The 27,667-nt window shown below is 42.1% G+C and overlaps 1 protein-coding gene across 17 annotated transcripts in view; it reads right to left on the bottom strand.

Annotated features, from left to right (window-relative positions):
• PTPRT (protein tyrosine phosphatase receptor type T) overlaps positions 1 to 27,667 on the bottom strand; it is a 605,850-nt gene that overhangs the window by 123,749 nt on the left and 454,434 nt on the right. For all 17 annotated transcript variants that reach the window (XM_083746111.1, XM_083746125.1, XM_083746113.1 and 14 more), the window contains exons 10-11: positions 10,025 to 10,226; positions 7,719 to 7,821 (exon numbers count right to left, since the gene is read on the bottom strand). In XM_083746111.1, the coding sequence (XP_083602237.1) occupies positions 7,719 to 7,821; positions 10,025 to 10,226 (305 nt within the window). The remainder of the gene's footprint in view (positions 1 to 7,718; positions 7,822 to 10,024; positions 10,227 to 27,667) is intronic.

The raw sequence follows: 27,667 nt of genomic DNA, 5'->3' as shown, positions 1-27,667 counted from the left end.
TGCATTCATGCAATTTTCTAATTCTTTTGCTATCTTTGATTAATCTACTCAAGGATTTCAAGCAGACAAAGTGGGATGTGTAATCCCTTTCGGAGAAATGTGTACAGTCAAGTCAACCCCAAGTAAATTTATCATAATAAATTAATAGTGCAGCTCAACGGGGCAATGAAAATTAGGATCAGGTAAGATTAGGAAATAAAAACTGAAAACAAAATAAAGTGTAGTCGGTGTTGTACAAGCAGAAGGCAACTCAGAGAGCAGACATTTCCCTTCTCTTCCCACAACCCCTTGAAAGCTTTTGCACAATGTTGGGGTGACCTGGGGAACATTGTAGGTTGTGTCATACAGGGCTGAAGCAGAAGGGGGAAATCACTTGAAATCAACTGAAGCAGGGGCGGTGAATTTAATACTCACCTTTCTCTCTACACATTCATTTTACCTGAACCTGTGTACGGCACACACGAGGTGAGTGAAATTATATAGCTTTTCATAAAATACATGTTTATAGTGTAGCATAAAATTCCCTGTTCCACTTTTCTACATCAAAATCACCTGGAGAGAACTGAGAAGCAGCAGCGGACATCTCAAGTTTGCATGTTCTAACATCACAGTCTTCTCCATAAACCTGACTTGCCTTGTAACACAGATTAGGCATAATAGCTGCTGCCTCCATGGCCCCTATCATTCCAGTTCGATGTTACTCCTTGCTGGCAGATTAAAGATAATGACTGTCTACAGCTACGACCTGCTGTGAGAGGAGCTATGCTAGTGGATTTAGAGGTGCCTTTCCCCTTGTGAACCACCTGTTATTCATTTGATTTGCAAAATAGAGCAACCAAAAGGTGCTCATGTCATTGAGCATTAAGCAGATTTTTGTTGGCTGCGATCTTCTAGTCATTTTTTTTTTTGGTACCCAATGCTTTATTTCAGAGTGACAAGGAAAGATCCAAGGACAAGAGCTGATATGTATGCAACACACTAAAACCCCTGAGGCTGCTTTATGTTATGATTCATATGGATCAATATGCATGAAAATGTTACACTGGAGTTTATCATCCATACAGCATGTTAAATTGTGTTCACATAGCCTGCATTATCAGGAATGTGGGACAAAGCTCACATTATCTCCCAAAACATTTTGTAGATGACATATTTTGACAAAACACTGGCCGCGTCCAGATTGTCAGTATTTTGCAGGACCAGAAATTGAGGTTTGCACCATTAAAATGCTCTATTGCCTGGGTGTGACCAATCCACTATTACCTAAGCAAATCAGGATGAATTGTAATTGTTGAGTGCATATTGTTGTGTAACCTCCCCACAAACAAATCAGAACAAATACTCAGCAGAGACCGGAGATGCTCTAGCCTAGTTGTCTGAAAGAAACCACTGTGGCTTATAGCAACTGCGGAAATTCCAGAACATATGCTGCATGTGCAAAGCTCATAGGTAGAGGTGTCAAATATATGGTATTTTGAAGAAAAAGCAAACACCATATCAGCCTAAACAACCTGATTTCAATGAATGTTATTCTGTCACAATAGTAACAGTAATATTGCTGCCCTGGACTTCTTTGGATGAGGGTGAAGGATATAAATTAACAACAGCAGCAGCAACAACAACAGTAGCAGCAACAGCAACAACAGCTATATTATTAGAAATAAAGAGGAGAATAACACAATCATGAACAGCCTTGGGGAAACTCAAGCTTTATAACGAAAAAGATTTCCTTAGATTTGAAAGCTAAGAAGAAGAAGAAGAAGAGTTTGGATTTGTTATCCCGCCTTTCACTCCCCTTCAGGAGTCTCAAAGTGGCTAACATTTTCCTTTCCCTTCCTCCCCCACAACAAACACTCTGTGAGGTGAGTGGGGCTGAGAGACTTCAAAGAAGCGCGACTGGCCCAAGGTCACCCATCAGCTGCATGTGGAGGAGCGGAGACGCGAACCCGGTTCCCCAGATTACGAGACTACCGCTCTTAACCACTACACCACACTGGCTCCCAAGCCAGTGTCCAATATGTGCATATTACCTGTGGCATGTTACAAAGTGGATATGTAGTTACAAATGTAGTGGAAAAAGCTGCAAAGCTAAAATAGACATATGCAGGGCATGTGGCAAAAGGTAATTCACGCCAATGGAATAAAGCATTGTTAGTATGGAGACTCTACAATTTCAAAAGACCAAGGGGATGACCACCTATACAATGGGTGTAGGATCAACATTAAGAGCTGTAAGGAAGATCAGAAGATTTAGAGTGGAGCATATGACCCTACTAAATTTCTGCCCCTCCCATTTGTATAGCATATGTATTTTGTATAAGACACCCCTCCAACTGATTGCACATTAGTACAGGCCAGCTCCCAATACTGGAGCAAGGGCCTTGCTTACAAATGAAATTGGAATGATCTTCAGAGGGGTAGCCAACTTAGTCTGTTGCAACAAAACCAAGAGAGCCTTTTATGAAACAAAGACTAACTGAAACTCCCCCCAAGCTCTGTTCTATATATTTTTAATTTGCCTACCTAAATCATGCGCTTCCAAAAGTAGAAAGACAAATATAAAAACTCTGCCATTTATATATGTGAATACATTCTTAACCTCTCCTATAAACATTCACTGATTTTTCTGAAATATTTTATCTTCAATTTTTCTACCAAAGGGGCCACATGGTTTGGGGTGCAGAATAGACTGGCAAATATAAAAATCCTCAAATTTAGATTTGGTATTGTATATGTGGAGCCCATCCCATGCTTTCTTGGAAGTCTTGCTTTTGCTTTTAGGGGAACTATTGAAGAATTCTTGGTTGAAATGCCATAATTGCCGCTGTGGTTTCCTTTGTATCTTTGCTGTGCATTTATGATAATCCCCTCATTCCATCTGCAGCCCACGCATTAATGCAGCAGCCCCCTTTTCTAGTTCCTAGAAATTATGCATTCATTATGGTGGAAAATTAACACTGCAAAGCAAACTATAATTAGGAATTCTTCAATTCAGTTTATGCTTTTTCAATTAGGCCCTCTATAATTTTAATCATGGGAACATTAACATGTTTCCGTAATTTAGATACCTGTGGTATAATTAAGTCCTGAAATGCCTCAGTCTACAGCAGCAGAAGTGGAGCTGAGTCATCTCCCCTTTCTTTGTATTGAGGTGCAAATGTATCTAGGTACACTGTGAACCAGGTGGCTTGGATATAAGCATTGAAAAGATGCACAGAGTTAACTCTCTGTCTAAGCAGAGGCTTGGCTCTCAACCTGATCTAAAGAATCTGCTGTGGGATCCCACAGCAATTTTTTTCATAAATGATCAGGAGTCGGGGTGAGCAGTGCAGAAGACAAATTTACAGATGGGACCACACTTTTCAGGATGGTGAAAATCGAAGCAGATAGTGAAAACCTCGAAAGCAATTTCTTCAGATTCAGTAAACAGGCTACAGAATAGCCAATGGCCCAGTTGCACATAACAAAAAATCATAGCTCATAAGCAAACTATGGTTTAATTTACACAAGCATTTTGCTTCTCTCGTGCTGCTGAATGTGCTGGATGGGAGACGAAACAAGTCAGAGTCAGAGCTGTGTTTCTCTCCAAACCATGAGTAGAATCCAAGGCTTAGAGGAAACAAACCATATGCCTACATGACACAATTAGGAGTGGGTGAGAATCAAAGTGCTTGTACACAGCAAATCACTGCTGCATGACCCAATGACATGGCAGCTCTGGATCATGGAATCCACCCCCTCCCCCTGGATCAACCCCCTCCCCCTAGACCAGGCACCCCCAAACTGGTCATCCCAAAACATCTGGAGGGCCGAGTTTGGGGATGCCTGTCCTAAACAAACTCTTATAAGATACTGTGGGAAGATGTGAGATCTGATAAGAACTCCAGGCCAGGTGTGGCACAGCGCATAAAGGCTGCAGCCATCCTGCAGTGGCAGCAGCTGGCAATGGGGTTCAGTTATTGGCTGAGGGAGCCGGCGTACAGCTTCCGGGTCATGTGGCTAGCATGACTAAGCCGCTTCTGGCGAACCAGAGCAGTGCACGGAAATGACGTTTACCTTCCCGCTGGAGCGGTACCTATTTATCTACTTGCACTTTGACATGGTATCGAACTGCTAGGTTGGCAGGAGCTGGGACCAAGCAATGGGTGCTCCCCCGTCACGGGGATTCAAACCACCGACCTTCTGATCAGCAAGTCCTAGGCTCTGTGGTTTAACCCACAGCGCCACCCGTGTCCTGCAGGTTTATCCTAGGGCACCTTAATTTTGCCCGGAGGGTCATCTGGTCAGGCCAGGCCTTCTTGTCCAGCTGCCCCTTGCTACTATGGGAGTTCAATCTCAGTATAACCACATAGCTGTGCTCTGGATTCTACTTTTGAGTGATATCAGTATGCGACATATTAATGGCAACAGATGTATGCAGAACAAGAGAAAATTCACGTTGTCCTTTTCCACCTGTACCTTTACGTTACCTATTCTCTACTCGTTCTCTGTAAACATATTTCCCCTGTATTTGTTTAATGGTTGTATAGAGCAAATGTACACCCCCCCCCCCCGGCCAGAGAAGACAAACAGAGAATGAAGAAGTCATTCAAAATTAATGGAGAGCTGTATGATGAACCTGCTCTGGCACTAAGCTCTTCCTTGAATGCCTCATCAGTGGTGAATATCAATTTCATTTTGCATAGAAATCTCAACAATGCAATGATTCTTAGCTTACTTCTTGAGCTGATCTACAGCAGCAGCTAGAAGATCAACATCTGACACTAACATTACCTTGGAGATAATGAACTTGCCTCCAAAATATTACTTAACAGGAGTTTCACACTCCTTGGATTGTTCATTATGCATTCAGAACATTTAGGCACAAGATACTTGATGCTACTACCATATATAATAGATAGTGGCACGGTGGAATGGGAGTTTGTGAGCTGGGTTTATATGGCAATTATAAGCTAGAGTTTTCTGCCAGTGAAATTCTTGTTAAAGTGCATTTGCGTCCAAACCAGGGAAGGCATCAAATACCACCAAGTCAGTTTTCAAAAATGTACCTGGTGTTCTGAAGCAAATGGATATGTTTTTCATTGGAAGTCAGGCTGTTGAAAATCTAGGTCTGATACAAAAATGACTTTTTATTGTGCTATTAGCCCCTGTCATAGACTTTCAAGTAGGGGGCTCTCTCTAAGTCTGCCTGACACTTACCTACTAGAGCAGGCACAGGCAAACTCTGGCCCTCCAAATGTTTGGGAATTAATTTTATAATGAATGATTTTAGAGTATTGTCTGTGTTGTACTTTTCTACTGTTTTATTGTTGTTAGCTGCCCTGAGCCCGGCTTTGGCTGGGGAGGGCGGGATATAAATAAAATTTATTATTATTATTATTACAGTTCCCATCATCCCTGACCACTGACTCTGTTAGCTAGAGATGATGGCATTCTGCTGGTTCATACTGTTTTTTCACCTCATTGTCAAATTATCTTGAAGACACACCTGTTTAAATAAGCATCTCCCTGATTCCCTGTCTCGAATTCCCTGTTTTAATTTTTCTAACTAATATTGTAACTGGTTTTTATTGTTGTGCTGTTTTGACAGCATGTTTTATTCTACATTTTCATTGTGGTAGTTTGTTTCAATGTTTTGAAAATTTGCTTTATTGTGTATTTAATTGTGTGTGTTTATAATTGTTTTTACACTTGTTTACTACTTTGAAGCCACCTTGGAAATTACCAAATGAATATACATACCGTGTTTGGTTAATTTTAGATACTTTATAATTGCTAAATTATAGATTACACCACCATCACCACAGAACCAAAACTATTTACTGCATTCCCTTCCTTAGAGGTGTATTTTCAGGTCTATGCAAACTTTTGTAGGGGTTGAGGAAAGAAAAGTCTTCCATGACCCTGGTTAACTTTTCAAAAGAACCTGTGTCCTATATGTGAGGAAAATATTATTAATGTAATAGAAATATCAGACTCTGGAAATAATGTATATAATATTTGTGACATTTCAATTACCTCTGTATAAGTAGAATAATAAGTCAAATAATAATTTGTGTGTGTCCCCCCGTGTGTGTGTGTGTGTATTCTCAGAAAGGTTTTCATAATGGCCTCATTTTTCCACAGAGACATTTATTGAATATAGGAAAAGTGTGGTAAATTAGACTTTTTTAAAAAAGTGAAGAGTGTAAAGATTGTTCAATAAAAAAGAAAGAAAATAGCAACGCTTATGACAGCAGGTGGTAAAATGAAATATGAAAAAAACATTGTTAAATAATTTTTTATTTTTATTTTGGAATTTTCTCTTTTTCAATATCTTTCTAAAATCACTCAAAGTCAGCTAAAGTTACATTTGCTATACAGTACTGTATCTAGAATACCAGAGAATATTACTTTTAATAAAGCTACAAGTTTCCCCTCCTATATACTAAACAACAAAAAAGAAGTATATTTTTATATTCCAGCATTCTCCAACCTGGTGTCCTGCAGATATTTTTATGTATTTCTCCCTCCACCCCTAACTACTGGCCATGATGGCTGTAACTGACAGAAACTGGAATTTGACAACATATGTTGGAAACAACATATACAAATATTGGCTATGGTATGGGGATCTACTGTTCACAGAAAGTTCAAAATATCCACTGGAAATACTGAAGTCCTTAGGCATACATGCCTAAGTAAAGGTAAAGGTAAAGGTACCCCTGACCATTAGGTCCAGTTGTGACCGACTCTGGGGCTGCGGCGCTCATCTCGCTTTATGGCCGAGGGAGCCGGTGTACAGCTTCCGGGTCATGTGGCCAGCATGACTAAGCCACTTCTGGCAAACCAGAGCAGCGCACGGAAACGCCGTTTACCTTCCCGCCTATTTATCTACTTGCACTTGATGTGCTTTTGAACTGCTAGGTTGGCAGGAATAGGGATTGAGCAACGGGAGCTCACCCCGTTGCGGGGATTCGAACTGCCGACCTTCTGATCAACAAGTCCTAGGCTCTGCAGGTTAACCCACAGCGCCACCCGCATCCCACACATGCCTAAGTAGCTATCCATAATTACAAACTGTGGTTTGGTGCTAAGTATGGTTAGCAAAAGCACCAGTGCAGATTAGTGTCCTCTCTGAACCTTCTTGTTGATTATGTGGTTCAGAATGAAGATTTGCCTAGCTCAGAACATTTTAGACAGGACACATTCTTCAAACTCTCAGTTTGTAAAATAGGGTTCCACATATATTTATAGTAAGTGGTTCCTCCCACATACACTTTTGGTGGTAGCGGGGAGTCAGTTTTTTGTCCACAAACTGGGCACAAATTTTTACTCAGAGCTAAACAAATGCCTCCAAAACAGAATTTTCCATCTTCTGAAACACAATGTCCAGGAAGTCCAGAAGAAACAGAACTGCCCTTAGTTTGCCTATCCTTTCCTGAAGGACATTTGCTACATTATTCTTCCAAGCTTTCCATGGACGATTTATTGTGTTTCTACCTTTGCTTTCTTTTGCCACTGCTTTACTCTGCGTCTTTGCTTTTTTTTTATTAGTGGTTTCTTGTTGTTGATTCTATTTTTTTAATTTAAAAAAAATCATTGCAATTCCTGTTAGCCACACTGAAAACTAAAATGTGGAATTAAAATAAGCCATGTTTTAATATAAAAAAGCATGTATTGTTGTATGTTTGTAAAAGAAGGGAGAAGAGAGAGCTGAGAAGAGAAGAGCATGTTACCTGACAGGTGCCCCACGAGACTGTGCAGGTTTCAGCAAGACTGTGATGGTTGTCTCTGTTTCATTCAGAGGAGAATCTGCATCATATTCAGGCATTGATGGTGCTGTGGAGTAGAGGGGAGATCCATGGGTTAAATATGATCTCTTTCATGCCATGAGATTTGAAGCTAGTCACGGTACATTGACATTTGAGAATCAACACTGCAATTTTAATTCTTGGATGGCAATGACCTGGGCACTTGATTGCTATTTTAAAGCAATTAGGAAGAGCTGGACATTAAGCTATTCTTAGCCACTCTTGACTTCAACCTTAGTACTGTAGGACACCTTAGTATAGCTTTGGATATGTTTAAAGTTCCAAGGGAAAATGACTGGGATCCCAAGTTTGCCCCCACCAGCAGTTAAGGAAGGAGGGTGTGGTAGGGGTGGTCTGCCCTGGGTGTCACCACTAAGGGGGGGTGACAAAATGCCGGGTGGCACTCACCACGGGGCCTGCAGTGCGTCCAAGCCACATGCCTCTCCTGGCTCTGTGCTGTGTCAAATGGTCTGCCCGCTGCCTCCCCCTCAGCTGTAGGGCGGCTGAGTGGGAGAGGCAGGCAGACTCCTCGGAAGCTCCACGGAACATCCTGTCCCGGCTTGCCCGCCCCACGGGCAGCTAGCACACACACCACCCCGGCACCCAATTGGCTCGCTCCGCCGCTGGCTCCCACTGTGAGAAGTCTCCCCCAAACAGATTGCTACTAACAGAACACTCATATCTACATCTCCCTTCCCACTAAGTCCCTTGTTGTGCCCCCTACAAATCTGTTCTAAATAGCTGAGGGACTCTCTAAAACAGCATTGAGTTCTGCAGGGTTAGACAGAAATTGCCTTCTCCCCTTTCCCCAGCGGGTTCCTCTCTTGGATGTTGGTCCCATCCGTGAATGAAAGGGGTTCGGAACCAAGCAATTCTTTGCTTGAATTCTGCTCAGCTTCCTATATAATGCTTTTAAGGGATGCGGAAGAAAATTATTTATTATTCTGCTCTCCCTGCAATTTCAGATCTTGACTTGCAGCTGATCTCTTGCCAGAGCCTTTTATCCAACAAATGGCTCCAGCATGTTGCCATTCTGTAAATTCCTGTACTACATTCCCAAACAGCTTGATGAACTGGGGAGAATCGAAACACCATGTTGGGTTCTTTGGAGGGAAACTCTGAGAGATGCCAATGAGTGGTCCACCCACCGACAGATTATGGCTGCCAATCTGTGGAGAACCTTGGGGCTGATCTACTCACCCATCTCTTAAACCCATCTCTCCCCCTCTATCCACATATATATTTGTACAATAAATGTAAAACTGTAGTAGTAGAATGATACAATTAAGGGAATTTGTAGTTCTTCAATTAAAACTTGCTGGACTTTTAAACACACCTCAGAGTTACATCCCTTACTGTATGGGATCCATGTAATGGGAACCCACAAGGCTCCATTCCCCATAAATTTAGCAAACCACCTATGATATTAAACACAGCTTGGAGTGATATTAACAGAACTTTACACAGACCACAACCAGGATTAAGCCTTCTTAGTAGCCAGGAAGAAATATTCATGCTCTTATTCATACCCCAAAAGAAAAGCCCCAATCACAAAAGGTATTAAGCAGAAAGTGGCTGGGGATGGGCAAAAGGTTTTGCACAATGAGTTCTATATGGCAATCACTTATAATTCATAATATCTAATGTTTAGGGAGGTAGTATTACTATGCCACCTCGCTGGGTGAAAATGCAAACATTTTTCATCTACTAGTATAATTTAGTCATAAATCTCAAAGACATTTACCACTAGGAGCTTCCGCAGGTGAAAACTGAGATTGCACAAAGCTCAGTGATAGAGTGTATGCTTTGCATCTTTTCAAGAGCAATCCCTGGCTTATGGTAAATGGATCCAGGAAGCAGTGCTTGACTGGGGGGAGAAAAAACCACATTTCACAAATGCTGAAGAGCTTCCTTTGAGACTAGTTCTTTGTTAGCCTTGACAGTGCTAGATGGTTTGTTGTACCACTAGTTTCACTGCTAGAGCAGATATGAAGAAACTGAGTGTTGTATGCAACTTGCGCTCAGAGTAGACCCGCTGAAATTAATGGACCTAAGTGGGTAATGTCAATTATTTCAGTGGGTCTACTCTGAGTATAACCAACATTGGCTTAAAAGCCTGTATTTCCCCAAGATTATCCCCAGTTGAATACAACACCCGAGCTTTGAGTTTCTAGAGGACTGTCTGTACCCCTGTGAAAACTGAAATCTCTCTTTTCTTCGCAGTATAGTACCTGAAATTTTAGTTGCAATCCTTGTGGTGATTGGGGGTCCAAAGCCCTTCACTGTGCTGGCTTTGATGGTGAATGAGTAAGTAGTCCCTGGATACAGCCCTACAAAGAGATGATGAGTTTCATTCCTTAGTTTGAAGACCTTCCCTCTTTGGTTAGACAGGTCAGCGGTGGGATCTAGGGACCCAACAGCCTTGTATGTAATCTGAAATGAAGGAAAGAGAAAATCAGAGGCCTTGTGTAATCTTGTAATGTTTTACTAATTCCCTTTCCTATTCCCATAAAGATCTAACTTTCAATTAGAATGCCTGGAAAAATCTATACAGCAGATGTGATATGAATGCAACTGTCCTAAGTTAGATAACTTGGCACCCGGCGGCTCGTCTCATCAGATCATAATTACACCGTTTGTACATGCTATTGTAAATGTCACAGGGTATTTTTTTATTGTTGTTTCTTGGTAGTGATTTGCAACATATTAGCAGGTTAATGGGAAACGTCAGAAAATGATGCTATTTATCAATAAATCTCAAGATTGACCCAAAGCTTTTTGCTAAATTTACTCGTCTCATAGATATCCAAGACCAGTTTGGTCTGGTAACATGCGATCTCGCTATCAATCTTAATTAGATTACAAATGTTCCACTTCATAGTGCTTTGATATATGGATTGAAAGTTGTTTATCTAAAAAGCTCACATCTGACTGGGACTGTGTTAAGCAAGATCCTTGCACCTCTGCAATCACCCCTCAAAGTGTCTTATTTGACACCCCCCCCCATTCCAGTAGCAACCACAGCTCATACAATAGCTGGTTTGTACATATCTGGGGAATTAGGCCGCCTCTGAGCTACTGACACAGGTATGGCATAGGAAAGCTCTTAGGACCAAGGAAGATGAGCAATCCCTAAGCTTCTCGCTAACCAAGCTTGAGGAAACTCCCCAACTCAAATGAGCTGGCAACAAAGGGGTGGGTATCTTCCTACCTTTGTAGCTACTTTTCATAGCTGATGTTTCACATAGGACATTGGCCACACAATGCTGGGTCTTGATGACAGTAATGTAGCATAAACACAAACAACTGGAAAACACTAGCCTGCGAGCACTCCAATTAGAGAATAGCCTTTACAAAGGTGTCATGGGACTCAAAGACGCTCGCACTCGGGACGAAAGGGAGAAACGTGCTAAGAGGAAGGCATGCTTGGAAAACCTTCACTGTGATCAACTCCTGTCCGGAAACCTAGGTCTCCACTGTGGAAGGACGTGTGGATCCAGAACTGGCCTCCACAGACACTTACAGACACTGTTAAAACCATGTTTATGGAAGATAATATTACTCTGCTACGAGTGATCGCCGAAGAAGAAGAAGAAGAAGAAGAAGAAGAAGAAGAAGAAGAAGAAGGTATGAAAGAACCCTAACTTCATTATGTTTCATTAGGGCTTAATGGCCTCTGGCTTACAGTGCTTGTCAAATACAAAACAGTGAAATGTTTAATAAACCTTTGCTATGCATTTCAGTGCTTTTCTATGTTTGAGAAAGCATCGGCTGCAAGCCAGAGACCACTTATTCAATTCTCCTTGATTCTTCCTCCTCCTCTTCTGATCACTGTCCTTGGCTTTCAGAATTGCTATACACCTCAGAAAGCAGGCACTTTAGTACAAACCCAAGCAAATATTCATGAATAAATATGTTGCTGCAGCTACTAACACCCCTTTGGAGAGCTACAAGCTTAAAGCACACCTTTTGAAATTCTGTCCAAGTTCCATTATACTTATCAATGGCCACTGTGCAGATGTACACACATATTCAGAGGTAAACCTCATGACTTATTTACCAGCTAATTTCTTTTCTGTGTTCCAAATTCAATATAAAGGTGGCTCAATTTCGGTGGAACTGTCAATAAAATATACCACGCTCTACTGCTCCCTTAACCTTTCTTGATATTACAGGATCCTCGCTTATATGTAATATAACACTGTGAATAAATCAATGTATGTTAATATACACACATCTTCAAATTTTTATGAAGGGCTTCACAAAAATCAAATTCACAGGTTATAAGAAAGTCTTGGGGTGGGGGGGAAGAAACCATTATTTTATATTAGGAGGAACATATTGCATGCCAAACAAACAGCTAAACAAAATCCTTTGAATATGAAAGTATGAAATGTTAAATAATGCACCTGGGTGGCATGAGAATGGGGAAAGGTTGCAAAATGTGGCTGATTCTATTATCTAAAGCAAATGGATTTAATCAGGAAATGTGCTACCGATTGATCAATGCCAAACATATTGTTATGTAGAGATTTCTGTAGGCAACAAATACACTAAGTGGCCCATGGAAAGCTTAGGGGCAGAGCTCCCGCTTTCCATGCAGAAGGTCCCAGGCTCAGTTACTGGCATCTCTGCGTATGTTCCTTGCCTGAATCCTGGAGAGTAGCTGTTGTTCAGTGTAGACAGTGCTGAGCTAGATGGGCCGATGTTCTGACTTAGTGTAAAGTGGCTTCTTATATTTATTTCAGCTAAAGGTGAGCAGCTTTGCATCCTGTTGATATCAATGAAGGTGTTATGCAAAGGCTTAACCATCTCCCATTGAATTCAATGGCATCTAAAAGTGCCTGGCTTTGCATTCCATGCTTTGCCTATTGGACATGGCTCAGAAAGTGCCATGGAATTTTACAAGCTGATGTATAAAATAAACACTCATTCCTTGTCCTGCAAGCAACAGTGCTAATAAAAATACATATGGGATTTTACTTCCCATGACAAAATTAATCCCCTGCCGCAAGATTTTTGCAAGAGAAATGAAGGTATTAAAAAACAGATGCTTAGGTTCTTGAGTCCTCTCTAACATCCAATTCCAGTGGTTGCCAAATGAGGGGTGGCAGAGAACTTGATCACTGAGGAGTCCAATATGAACTGACTTGATCCTCATCTCCTGAAGTGAAGTATGCTCACCAATTCTGAGTCTAATCTGTGTATACTTGGCAGGGGGGTGGGGGCAGATTGCTTTTTGAGACAGTCCTAAACTGGATCACTTTTTTCCAGCTATTTCTTAAATAGCTGCTTGGGAACTTCTCACTGGTATCAGTGCATTACCTAGGCAAGAGTGCAACACTCCCTCTATTTCAGTAGTTGCCATGTATCATACATGGTCCAATATACCCTACCCCATAGTTGGTAAATATTGTGTGATTTGATCCCAGTAAATCATACTGTGGGTCCCCAATAATTTGTATTTTGATTATTGGTTTTTTCAAACAAGAATTTCTATGAGTTTTTCCCCTCCTCCCAAATGATTGAAGGTGTTTGTTTTTCTAATCGTCAGACTTGCATTTGTAAAGGTCACACTTACATGATATATGCCCTGCCCTCAGGGCACAACATGTTGGGAGACACAATGAATTGCACAGTGCCCGTTTTTAAAAGTTTAGGTCAACTTTAGCAATGAATGAACATGCTCCAAACATCCACCAATGCAGTAGCTACCTTGTTGCTTGCAGTGATAGAAAACCTACCCTTTTATCAGCCTGACTGCAAGTATGATCAAAGAGGAGAACTAATAGAGCAATACAAAACCCATCCAGGGAGCAGCTGAGTGAAGCAGCAAATTCACCATCATACCTGAAGGCAGGGACTGGCCAGGTCAGAAGGTAGGGACTGATTTCTGCTTTTCTTGTCAGTTCCAAGCAGGCACAGCTAAGTAGCCTTAGGAGCAAGTTTCTCATGGTTTCCATGGGGTTTTGGATCCTGCAAATCTAACGCCACTTGCACCCAGTGGTGGAGCTTCCTGCTCTGGCACCGGGGGGTGGAGAGCAGAAGAGGGTGGGGCTGGTGCACCACCCACAGGGATGTGGTGTGCATACTGGGGGTGTGGCGTGTCACCAGCGGGGGCGGGGCGCCCAGTGCAGGCAGGCAGCCGGGATGGCACCCTGCCGCGATTGCACTGCCAGGGGCGGTGTGCCCCCCCACTCCTCTTCCTCCGCCAGTGCTTGCACCCCACCACAAAACATCCCATTTAGAGGGATTTCCACAGACTACCACCAGCAAGAGAACCACTGTTCAGTTTTGAGAAATGGCCTTAGCTGTACAGAAGTCAGGCTGGGCTCCAATGGTACCTTGGACAGCTCCAGGCCAGGCTAAATTAGAGATCCAGTTTTTGCCAAGGGGGGGAGAGACAAAGAAAGTGGGGAGGAGAGGGGAAAAGATAGTTAATAATCTTAGATGCAGAGTAATTATGTTTTCCCCAGAGTATGTATGTACAGATTTGCTTAAACAATATGCTTTGTTCTAAGTGGTTATTTGTTTACATTGAAATTGGGTATTTCTGGTGCAGGTTACACCTAATCACCACTATAATGCATGCAAATTATTATGGTAACTCCAATATAAGCCTCATCACATTGCCCTCCCCTATGTAGGTTGCAATCAGTTCTGTGTACTTCCCATCACAGGACACAGCCTGGCTAACCCTTCTGTCCTAATTCCAATGCTATATTGAGTCTAGAAGCTGCAAATGTTTATTCATGCCACAAAATCCAAATGGTCTTGTGACACTGACAAGTGAGGAGCAGGGAAAGGGGAGACTTAAGAAATCACTGCATTTGTGACCTTGCCAGCATCTGAACTCTGGTCCTCTGGGGAATGCATTTCTTCTTGGCTTAAAACAAAACAAAACAAAGAAACCAATTCTTTACTTCTTCTGGGAGCCAAAACCCTGGAAACAGAGCTATTTATATGTTGAGGCTTGTCACAGCCTTGTACACATAGCTGGAGCAGACCAGTTGAGAGAATAAACTAGGGATTATCGGGTGGCTGCTACAGAAGTGAGCTCAATTGCTAAAGCATTTAAGGTTAAGAAACAAAAACAAACAAACAAGAAACAACAGCACACTCATTCATTCCATTGGCAGTTTGTACGGTTTACATCTCACCTAGCATTAAGTATTGGGTCCTTCCAGACTGGACTTAGCATTGTTGTTCAGATATCAGAAACAGGTCATTGGCAATTTCCCCCCAATTTATTACATTTTCCACATAAAGGTCGAGTCTGAATTTGGTTTTTTATGATTTGGCAATTCAACAATGGTGCATGGATGCTGTGATAAGCTTGGATGTACAAGGAATGCTGATCCCACAACTAACGCCCACCTAGAAACCACCATTGACTCAGTTTCTTCGAGACACATGTGAATATTGAATAATAAATGCTTTTCAAGCACACCTGTAGATCCATGCACAATCCTTCATTATGTGGATAGCACTGATGAACCCCACAAGATTAAAATAAAGGCAGCGGACTGTATTTCCTGACTGTTTTCCCCCTTTTGCTAATTAAATGACTGATGGTTTTTTAAAGCATTTCTCTTTTTTGAAGCCTTGATTATTGCTGTTTTTGTGAATCAGTTAACAATTATTTGCCCATTATAGCTGTGCTAAGTAGTCCAGTGTTGGGGTAATTAGGGTTACTAGATCAAAATCTATAAAATGAAAGATAATGGCTGAGCTCCCATCTCTAGTATGTTGCGTTCCAAGACACTATGAAACAAGGGTTATCCATATTGTTCATTGATACTCTGCAATTACTCTACAATAAATTGATACTCTGAAATAAACGGTTGCTATTTATTTATGTGAATTTTTAAACCCATCAAGGAAATTTAAAACAAAAAAAAATGCATCAATATACATTTCAACATCTAGAGTAGCTTTCAATATAAAATACACATTTCAAAATAGAGGAATCATTTAACACACACTTCACAATTCCTGTTTAATTAACTAGTATTATAAACTTTTTGGCAAACCTGATGGGCAGTGGAGGGAGAGAGGGCTGAGTTCATGGTTGAGGTCCCAGAAGATACAAATGCCAGTCTCCCTCTCACGGACATACAACCTCCCCTCATAGGACATTTTCTTCTCCCTGCTCTCAGTCAACATGTGCTGGCAGCAGAACACACTTCTTACAGCTGCCATGCATTCATCTTAAATGAAAATTAACCCAGTTTAAGGGTATAAGAGGCCTACAGTTTTACTCCAACAGGTTTTTCCAACTGGATAAATGGGGTTTTATGAACCACCAGTGTCTACTTAGTATGGTTTTAAATGTATTTGCTGGTTTTGTGTTTTTATCTGTTTTTTCCCCCAAAATTTTCTTCAGTGTATATTGCCTTGGTTATTTAGAAGGCAGTAAATAAATAAATTATAACAGTGATAAACATAATAACAATAGCCATCAGAACGATCAGAGGGCAGCACATATAAGTTGACTAGTGGTGGACTTACATTCTGGGGACCCTCTTCACAACTAGCAACAAAGTCTCGGTAACCACTGTTTTCTTCTTCAATGGGGTTGTTCCACGACAGATCACCGCACAGTTACAATGTCTGTGCTACTGACTCTCAAACTTTGGGATTGTTGAAATATATATTTTAAAAAATGAATCAATTTGACTCAAATCAATGTGATTTGGATTGAGTCTACTAAACCCAAAATTCTTAAGCATTGTGGACTAAAGTCAAGTCTGGGGCCACTCTGGGTTTCATAGAAGATCTGCCCCTGAAATTGACTAATTTTCAAAGTTCTTAATTGGATACAACTCACACTGCCATTTGGGAATTGCAGGGCTTACGGTAAAGGACAATGCTCTTCATTTTTTTTTATAAACTGCTGGACTTGTGAATTGCTTTAAACTTCCCATTTACATGCTGCACACCCTTGCGCGGGAGGCATACCTACCTTTTCAAACTTTAGAAATTCTCTGCAAAATTTGATTACTTGGAGCAAAGGTGTAGTATTGCAAATTGCCTTTCCAATTTGGCAAAAAGCTTGAGTAAATCTCAGCAATCAAACACAGTTTAATTGAGTGTAAGGGGTTAAAGCAATCTGAGCATGTGCCAACTGTGGCTGCCAGTGTGCATAGCAGATGAATGCACACTGTATGGGCACAAAATCAGCACACACACTCGAAATAATCTCAAGTTAAATTTTGAGAAAGAGATGGAATGAAAGGGGTCTCCTTTGAATATATATCAGTACTACAAGCTTAGAATTTTTGTTGTTGCGGGCTCATTATTGTCTAATTTGGTGGTATCACTAGTCCCTATTTGAGGCAGGTCAACTTAAGTTGTCTCTGCCTGCCACTCTTCAAAAAGTAGACTGGTGACAGTTCAGCTGGGCTCACCTTTGGCAAAAAGAAGTAAATCTCTCCTGACATTAATGACCTTGATCGAAGCATAAATCCTATGACTGCATTGTACCAAAAAAAGAAGAAGAAGAAGAGCTGCCTGCTTTCCCAAGCATGAGATCGTCTATCACAAATGAAAGCATTCTTCCTATGGGGAAGAATGTCAGAGATAAAAGGTTGCTATGACACACACCTTAGCTACATTCAGGTTGGATTCCTGCAATGTGCTTTACAGGGAACTTCCTTTACAGATTCTTCCGAAGCTTCAAGTTGGCCCAGAATGCAGTTGCAAATATGTTGGTCGGTGCTCACCCATGGAATTACATTCTACTGCTTGTGTGACAGCTGCACCGTGACAGCCCTTCAGATATTGGACGAAGGTTATCATGTCACCTCTAAGTCTTGTCTTCTCCAGGCTTAACATACTCAACACTCTTAACCATTCTTCATAAGGCCATTATCATCTTGGCCACCCTTCTCTTCTTCACACACTCCAGCTTGTCAATATCCTTAAACTGTGGTGCTCAGAACAGGACATAGTACTCCATGTGGGATCTGTCCAAGGCAGAATAGAGCAGAGCTATTACTTCTCTTGACCTGGACACTATAGTTCTGTTGATACAGCCTAGAACTGAATTAACCCCCCCCCCCTCTTTTTGTTGCTGCTTCTCTATGTCCTGCCCCAGGATTGAAGCATAGTTGTTGCATCATCATCATATTTGTACCCCACTCACATGACTGGGTTGCCCCAGTCACTCTGGTGGCTTCCAACATATATAAAAATATAATAAAACACTACACATTAAAAAAAAGAAAGATTCCCTGTATAGAGCTGCCTTCAGATGTCTTCTAAAGGTTATGTAATTATATAGTTACTCATCTCCTTGACGACATCTGGTGGGAGGGTGTTCCACAGGATTAGGGGCACAGGCTTGGTGAGAATGCTGGAAAGTGGGGTTGACACACCCTTACATTGCTCTGGTGCCCTCATTGGCTCACTAGCTCAAAATGTGGAATGTGCTTGGCTGAGCTCACTGACACTTTCATCCTGAGGAAATGTGTTCTACTACAGTCTTAGCTGCTTGTGGGATACTTCACTTACTTGCATGGTGCTGCTTCTTCTCCAACCACTTCTTCTCTGTCATTGTTTGGGGACCTTCAGAGTTGCAGGGCCTGGAATTTAGACCTGCAGCCTAGCCTTCACAGCACCACTGGGTATGAACTGCTTAGTGACGGCAAAACTTTGGCCTTCTGTTCTAAGTATTAAGGCCTTGTAAACCAAAGTCATTATCATGGGGCTCAGTACCCGCCTCGAACCCTGATGCATTTGATAAAACCAGCAATACAATTCTGTAAACAGCTTCCAATGTAAATACATCAGCTACAATCTTGATTTCCTTGTTCCACGTAGCAAACAAATAAGCCCTCATAATCCTGCTTCTTAACAAAAGCTCCCTGTATCAAGATTACTTTCCATTTTCAAAATATAAAAGAAAAAGAATTAAGGTAGCCTGTTTTGCCCAGAGTCTGTTTTTCCAGGAATTTGACATGTTCCTGCCAAGTTGCTTGCAGAGTGCTGCTAACTCATTTCTGTCTCAAAGTGAAACCGTAACTAGATTTAGAGTTCATGGTGCTTTGGGAAGGAAGTGTTTTCTTTGATTTCAGCCTTTGTCTTTGACAAGGGAGTTTGGTCTTGGGAGAATACCACACTTCCCGCCCTCCTAGTCTTCAGTGCTTCCACATTCCTGTCAGTTTTTGCTACTTCATCATGTGATGTGACATGAAATGCAATTTGAGCTAACTGGCATATAAAACTTATCTGTGTAGCCATCACACAATGCCCTATGTGGAGCAACATTAGCAGGCAGAGCCAGATCAAACTTAACAGCTAAATCTTGGATTATTTATTTGCTGCTCAGGGATTTCTCTATCAAGCCCGGTTTTGGGTTTTTCATAAAGCTAAGCAGGAAGTTAAAATTCATTAGAAGAAGATAATCCGAAACAGCTGAACATACCAGTGATCTTGCATACAGATCATAGTGCCCACCAGGGAGCACGGCAGAGTTCTACACCGGCTGTCAATTAGTTTCTGGACCCAATTCAAAGTGCTGTTTTTGACATCTAAAGCTGTAAACAGCTCAGGACTGCAAAACCACAAGGACCACCTCTCCCCATATGAACCTACCTGGACTGTGAGATCATCCTGTGAGGCCCTTCTTTGTGTGCCTCCTCCATGAGAGGTCCAGAGAGTGATGACATGAGAAAGGGCCTTTTCTGCAGTGGCTCCCCATTTGTGGAATGCTCTCCCCAGGGAGGTTCACCTGGTGTCTTCATTATACACCTTTAGGTGCCAGGCAAAAACTTTCCTCTTCAACCGGGCAGAGATAGATGTGTCTGTTTATCTTTTTATAGCATGCTGCTGGTCGTCGTCCTGTACCTAGGATTTCATTGAGTTTACTGTTCTCCCTGCCCCTCCTCCAATGATTTAGTACAGCAGTGGGGAATGTCAGTCTTAAGTGCTGAGCCCTGAACTGTTTTGCCTCTGGGCAAGCCTACTTTCATCCCTAGCCTCCACCCACCACAGGAATGTATCTCACACTATTTCTTTCAAATGTTGTTAGTATCCATCTATCTCAAGAGACAATGGAAGAGTGTGCCATTGGGGGTAAAGCCAAACCATTGGAGAGTTACAGTGCCTGCTGTGGCTGCAAAGACTGATACAGGAGAGACATGTTTTGTTGCTGCTGGGGAAGATGAAGGCATCTGGTTTCACTTTTACAGATGCACCATGGTGTTTCTTCTCCCTGTGCTCCTCCCTCCTCTCCTCTGGTTCCTGCTGTGGATACATGACCTGAATGATAGTCTCCAGACACAGGAGTCACCTGCAAGGGATTCCCATACAGTGGGGTTAATGTTGCCAGTCTTCACATCCCATTTAGGGAGATATGTAGCTGCTCCAGCAACATATCTCTATTTCCTCGCATCCAGAAATGCAAGAAGGGCTTTCAATCTTGCTAGAAGCTCAGCCTTGCCCTCACCGGTTCTGGAAGGCTCCTATAGAAGAGTCCCGTACGCACAGAGACTTTGTGCCTGCCCATTAGGGGAAATAGGAAGCCCCGAACATATATATTTTTAGATCTCCTTTTTATGTTGAGAGTTGTAGAGACACCATTGATCCTTTGCTGAAGAGGCTCACCAATCTTTCAGACAAGTCTAAACTTAATTCTCTCCTCTTAGGCAAAGATCACAAGATGACCTGGCTAGTAGCCAGATTCTGTGACCAGATTTGTAGGCACAGATCATCCTCTAGAATAAAATAACTTACTAGGGAAATGCTGAAGTCACCCTTTGGGGCGCCTCAGGGTCAATTTTTATGGTAGCCCAAATCTCAGTTGTACGGGTATATGTATATATCTCAATTTTAACTCATGAGCTATTACTGCAATCTGTATATTTCATCTTTATGAACGTTGTTTTTAATGTGTTGTGCGAGTTGGTCTTTGACCGTAATAAATTATCTGGTTGCAGATAGGTAGCCGTGTTGGTCTGCCATAGTCAAAACAAAAAAAAATTCCTTCCAGTAGCACCTTAAAGACCAACTAAGTCAGTTCTTGGTATGAGCTTTCGTGTGCATGCACACTTCTTCAGATACATCTGAAGAAGTGTGCATGCACGCGAAAGCTCATACCAAGAACTGACTTACTTGGTCTTTAAGGTGCTACTGGAAGGAATTTTTTTTGTTATAAATTATCTGATTATCCACATCCCATCTGCAGACTCTTTGTAACACAGAGTTGTTCTGTCAATGCTCCCGAAGCCAGCTCCCCATAGAGCACATCCTTGGGGATCCTGCTATCTTCCATTCTGTGGATATGACCAAAGCCTAGACATCACTGAGACAGGAGGGAAAACATGCTGGAAATGTCAGCTTGGAAAAGCCCATCTTTGTTTGAGACTCTGTCCTGCCACGTGATGCCCAAGATCTTCCTGGTGCACTTTTGTCTTGGTGTGGAGAGGTGCATGATATCCACCTTCCCATGGGCTCAAGGTTCTTCCCCCTCCTCACTTCATCCCAACAACAATCCTGTAAGGTAGATAAGTTTGAGTGGCAGTGACTCACCCAAGTTCACCCACTGTTCCACTGCCAGAAGCTTGTCACTGCAGCCATGCAATCTGCTAAGTTGTGCAGCCCTGGCTTTGGTTAGGGATGGGGGTGGCAGCAACAGCAGCCATGGGCGGTGGCACTTTCCTGTTTCACTTCAAGCAGCTAAATCGGGTGGGCTGCCCCTGTAATCACTGCACCACATTGGCTGGTATCCAGACTGATTTCATTGGGATTCACAAAGCTCTCTTCTTCCAGACGTACAGAGAGAAAATGAAAAATCTGAATCTCCCTTGTAGGGGGCATCCTCAATGGGTATTTGCAAGAAAAAAGATGATTTAGCCAATCAAGGAGCCTTGCTGGCTGAAAAGAATAATTCTATCTACTCCTATAGTTAACTGCTGAGCTTGCCCCAAGATGGCAGAGTGAGAGGAAAAAAGCACAAAAGTGGAAGGTGTGATCATTTCCTGTCATTGTCTGTACGAAACAATGACTCTGATTGCTGTTTGTATAAGTGCCTTCACAAGTTACACTGTCAAGCTGTCCTAGATTGAGTTTCTACTCGCCAAGAAAGATTGAAAAGAAGCTGTTTCAATGCAAGAGAAAGGAGGAAATAGCCTGTGCAATTTCCCAGCCCTATTTTTCTATTTTTCAAAATTAATACCTATACACTTCCCACCCAGCAGTAATTTCCTAAAAGTATAGCCTGACTAGCCATGTACAGTTTGAGAACCACAGAAATTCAACCTATTCAAAATTAATTAGGAACAGGTAGAGTAGATTTTGTCTGTCAGAATGAAGTTGACAAGAGCTATATGCCAAAACCAGATTCATTTTACATGCCCTAAAACCATGTCAGGTATTTGTGATGTATCTGCAGTATGGTTTTGTACACTTCAGTGTAGGGAAGGCAGGGTAGAAATTATTTACATAAATAGGGACAAAAAGACACAACTTCTAATTTGTGCATCATCCTTTCCTGCATCCATTTCCTTGAACTGAAAATTTAGGCCAGGTAAGAAAGACCTACTGACCATGCAACAAGGTAATTTTATAGGCATGTTTAAACTGAGAAAAAACTACCCCCCCCAATCAAGAGTTCCTATAAAATTCAGTCTTGCTTGCTTTTAATGCAATCAAACCAAATCACAATTAAAGGTAAAGGTAAAGGTACCCCTGCCCGTATGGGCCAGTCTTGACAGACTCTGGGGTTGTGCGCCCATCTCACTCAAGAGGCCAGGGGCCAGCGCTGTCCGGAGACACTTCCGGGTCACGTGGCCAGCGTGACAAAGCTGCATCTGGCGAGCCAGAGCCGCACACGGAAACGCCGTTTACCTTCCCGCTGGTAAGCAGTCCCTATTTATCTACTTGCACCCGGAGGTGCTTTCGAACTGCTAGGTTGGCAGGCAAATCACAATTAGCCAGGCACTAAAGGAATAAAAGTGTAGCTGAATATGAATATATGCTTTTTAATCCTTCCCCCTGGGGGGAATTCAGCTTTTTGCCCTTTTACTAATGAGGTGGAAAATCCTCCTCCAAGCTGCCAGATGAGACTGAAGGGCTCCCTTCTCCAGAACTCTTTGATTTAGAGATGAAAAAAGAAAAAAATACCCAGTAAGGAAAAGAAAACCTGAATGGGGTGTTCGTTTTTTTTCATTTCGGCACTATGAAACCATTGGTCATCATCTCTCTTCTCCCTCACCCCAAAACTTTTCTGGGAGGTTCTCCTAGTTAGCAACTTATTTTGGCCAGTGTACTGAGATCATCAGGGGTGAAGGGAGCCTCATTAGTGGTCCTCCATGGCCCAGAAGCAAGACTCATGCAAATGAGGTGTCATGCTTTCACTGTGCTGGATCCAGTCCTATGGAAGTCCCTCCCATTAGAAACCAGGCAGGCAGCATCTTGTAAGAAATCAGGCTGAATTTCAGATGCCAGTTTAAAACGGTTTTATTTCAGGAGGCCTTCGCACCATGAATGCTACCCCGATGCTTGCTATTTTCTGGTGTTTTAATGGGCGCATTCGATGTTGTATATTGTATGTTTTGTCTTATTTTTCCTGCAGGTGGCTTTGAGATATATCATGAAAGGCAGGATACAAATCTATTAAACACTGAAGAAGAGAGAGTACTACAGTGGTACCTCAGGTTACAGGCGCTTCAGTTTACAGACGCTTCAGATTACAGACTCCGCTAACCCAGAAATAGTACCTCAGGTTAAGAACTTTACCTCAGGATGAGAACAGAAATTGTGCGGTGGTGCAGCAGCAGCAGTGGGAGGCCCCATTAACTAAAGTGTTACCTCAGGTTAAGAACAGTTTCAGGTTAAGAACGGACCTCCAGAATGAATTAAGTTCTTAACCCGAGGTACCACTGTATTTGTTCATTGCCCCACAGGTGCTCGGTCGCTGTCCATACCATGGGCTGCAAAAGTGCTGCTGCGCAAGGGTTTGTTAAATAAGTAAGTAAGTAAATCTGGGAACAGTTGTACCTTGGTGCGTAGCCCACAGAGGAAGCCAAGCATTTTAAAAATTGTGAGTGGTGTGAAGGTGAGCAAGGTTAATTGCTGAGGATGTAGGCTTAAGCTTCTCACACTGAGAGTCTCGGAACTGAACTGATCTTGATATGATCTGGCAGTTCCTTAAAAGTTATACCTCATTAGGCTTTAGTAGCAAAGGAAAATTGGAAAGCCAGAGAGGGAGACATTTGGACAATTTCCCTGCTGAAGAAGGAATTATTTTCCTTGTCTTTAATGCATTTGTCATAATGCACACTTTCTCTGAGGAGTAGCTTTCCTGTCCCTTTGTAGTGTTCCTATTCCACTTAGTAACAGGAAGAACAAGTGCTAAGTTCAATACAAGCTTCGTAGCTCTGCTCATGGGACACTGCGCAAGCTGTTCCCACACTTGTGCTTCTCTCCACAAGGGAACTGTGCTGCCGTAGCATTTGCCGACCTGTGTAAAACTGCAGAGCATGTAAAATCAGACTTTTTTAAAAAAAAAATACAACTGATCCAAAAAGATGGCCACTTTGACGAATATTCTCCAAATATTCTGCACCATTTTTTGTGTGTAAGTTGCCTTCCATTCCCTCTACACACATACACACAATGCTGGTTTGCACAACACAACAAGCCAAATGGTGGCTTAGCAAGACCATAGAAATGGGCTCCAGAAAGGAGTTGGTTTTGCTCCTCTCTGGTCCTTTTTACTGTCATGCTGTGCTGATCTGAGCCAAACTTTGCTTAAGCAAGGATAGCTCAGCCCAGTAGAGTATGTGACTCATAATATCAGGGTCATGGGTTTGAGCCCCACGTCAGGCAAAAGATGCTTGTATTCCAGAGGGTTAGACTAGATGACTCTTGTGGTCCCTCCCGATTCTATGATTCTATGGCTTCTGAACTGGGACTAGTAGCTAAGCTCTCCCTTTGCTGACCATCAGTTGTAGCAGAGTCAGCCTGCCCATGACTTGGGGTGAAGAGCCTCCCTTAGGCAGCAGAAGTACTCCACCCCCCACCCCCACTGCTTCTGCCACAGAGGGAGGCATTCTGGGACCAAAGCATTGCTGCTCACCTTCCCTGCCCCCCCAGCAGAGAAGCTAAGCAAGTTGTAACAAATTGAGGAGCGCCCCAGCTCCTGTTGAATTCAGCGAGAGCTGGGGTGTCCTTGTTATCCAGCTGTCAGTTATCTATGCCCCCCCCAAGCAGGGCAGGAGGTGAGCCAAGTGGCAACAGTTTGAGGAGCACAGCGGTGGTGGAAGTGGGGCAGGAAGGGGCAATTCCCATTTCACCTCAGGAGGTGAAATGGAATAGGCTGCCCCTGAGTTGTAGCCAGGGACAAAGCTTGTCTCACTGCTGCATTAAAAAAGGATTATTTTTTATCCTATTGTAAAATGTACTGTTTTAAGGGCAAAAGCCATGATTTGGAAACATAGCGATGCAAAGAGCCTCTGGAATGATCTTCTGACATCCATAATTTTGTGGTCATTACTTGCTGCATGGATATACAGTGGTTTTCGAACGTCTCTGTTGATGAACATTTCGGAACTCGGACATTGTAAACCCGGAAGGAAATCCTTCAGTTCTCGAACGTGCCTCGGAAGTAAAAATGGAAGTGCGGCTTCGTATTGAGATTTCTGTTTAGAGTTTTCGGTTTTCGAAGTTTTCAGAACGCAAATGGTCTTCCGGAACGAATTACATTTGAAAACTGAGGTAACACTGTAATGCGATATGTCTTGCATTTCCTTTTCTCAGAACCTGTGCCTGTAAATTTATCGCTGTATGTTATAATTGCTACAACAGCCAGAAAAATCATTAAACAGTCTGCAAAGACCCTCAGCAATTTTCAAGTGCTCTGTGCGGGGTGGGGAGAGTTGGGGAACCACTGTGGTAGATAATTTCTCATCGCTGGGAGAATATTTAGCAAACAATATCCAGTGTTACTGCCTCAAAACAGGGTGCAGATCCTGTGCGAGCATTTTAGCACACATGAGACTCCAATATGAAGTACAAAAGAGATCCTGACAGTGTAAAAAAAATCGATAAAAAGTAAATTCCAACTTGGAATAGATGTTATTCTGACTATTGTTTCAACTTGGTGATATTGCAGTGTTTCTGCCTGTGACTAAATACTTATGAAAGAAACATCTTTCAAACAGCTTTTACTTATTCTTATGGGAAAATACCAGAAGCTTGAAAATTAAACAGGATTACCAATCCACTGGGGAAGTGGAGAAATCATCACAAAGTAATAGAAAATCAAGGTTTTTTTGTAATTAATTCAAATTAAGAGTAATTATTGGAAAAGTAATGATTTGCATCAAAGCGATTGCCTAAAGACCCAGCAACTGAAGAATGCTTTGATACATTTTATATATACATGTGCCCCCGCTGCTTTTGATTGTCAAATGATGCCCAGTTGATTGACCTAAATAAACAGAAGTTAACGATTTCTCTACCATAAACTCTAAACAAAATAATTGGAGGTTCTGTATTTGCCAAATGAATTTTTGCTCACTGCAAAAGAGAGAATACGTTTGGTGTTTTGGAATTACTGAATGGCCAGATCTGCTTAATAATATGACAGTAGCTATGCTGTGGAAACCAACCACAGCTGGCATTCAAAGGCTTTTGCAAATCAATGAATACACATGAAGATTAATATATTTTTTTTAATCTTGCTTTCAAAACCCGAGTTGCAGAACACACCACCAACTGATTAAGAAAGTTCCCTATTTCCAAAAATGCTTGAATGATTGGTAGCAGAAGGTAGAGAAGCTGGTAATGAAATGCACAAGTCCCACCTCTCAACTCACCTGTGTTTTAACCAAATCAAGTTTCCGCCGTATCCTTCTGAAAAGAGTAATGTATAAAGAAGCCTATTATAAATCAGTAGGGTGGGGGTTGACCCCTCTGAGTAACTACTTTCATGGATATTTGGACTTTCATGTTAGTTCAGAGTTTTCTGGACTACGTGGATTTGGAAGTTCAGGAAGTATTGTGAAGAACTATAGTAGCCATTGCGGCAACTAGTAATTGCATTCCTCTCTGTTGTCTGACAGTACAGTTCTACAAGAACCATGTTCCAACTCCTAGTTTGGAAACTAGGATGCATAAGAAAGTTTCAGTAAGTATCAGTATTATTTTACTATGTATTAAGTAGCATGGTATCTTACTGTAAGTTCTAGACTATACAAGAGAGCCCTGACTTTCATATTTGAATTATGTCCTTTTTTCTATCCTGAATCTACTGCTATTTTTATCTCATTTATTAGAGGCCTCTGCAAAAGACACTACAGCTAAGTATCAGCTCCACACATTATATAATTTGGCTTCTAGCTCAGGATGCATTATGCTACTTTCTCTGACCCTTCAGCCCACACACCAGATCTAGACCACCTGACTTCTCCCATCATATCCCATCCACTGCTATTTATTCTCTCCAAACAATGAGAAAAGGAAGCCATTTTTTCAGCACACAGAGACTAAACAAAGGAATCTGTCAATGACGGAAGCTTCCTCCATGGCCCAATCCCTTCAGGGTGTCTGTGTGTCAGCAGAGAGAGAGAGAGAGAGAGAGAGAGAGAGAGAGAGAGAGAGAATGGGATGTATGTGTGTTTTCCACACATCCATTTTGGGTGTTTCTCCCACACCCACTTTGGGTCGATGGGCATCCGTTCCCACTTTTCCTGGATTGAATTTGACTTGGGGTGGGGAGGTTCCTCAACTCTCTTCTAGGCATTGCAATTGTGAAAAGAAGCTTAAGAGATAGAGACAACGTCAGATGAAACTAGGCTGGTCTGGTGGGGGGGGGGGCTCCACTAGGCACGCCACGGAAGATGGCTGACAATACCATCTCTCCAGCT

The sequence above is a fragment of the Podarcis gaigeae genome, assembly GCF_964106915.1.
Source record: "Podarcis gaigeae genome assembly, chromosome: 6".
Classification (NCBI taxonomy): Eukaryota; Metazoa; Chordata; class Lepidosauria; order Squamata; family Lacertidae; genus Podarcis; species Podarcis gaigeae.
The sequence above is the reverse complement of the archived record's forward strand: the minus strand, read 5'-3'. Positions and strand labels throughout refer to the sequence as shown.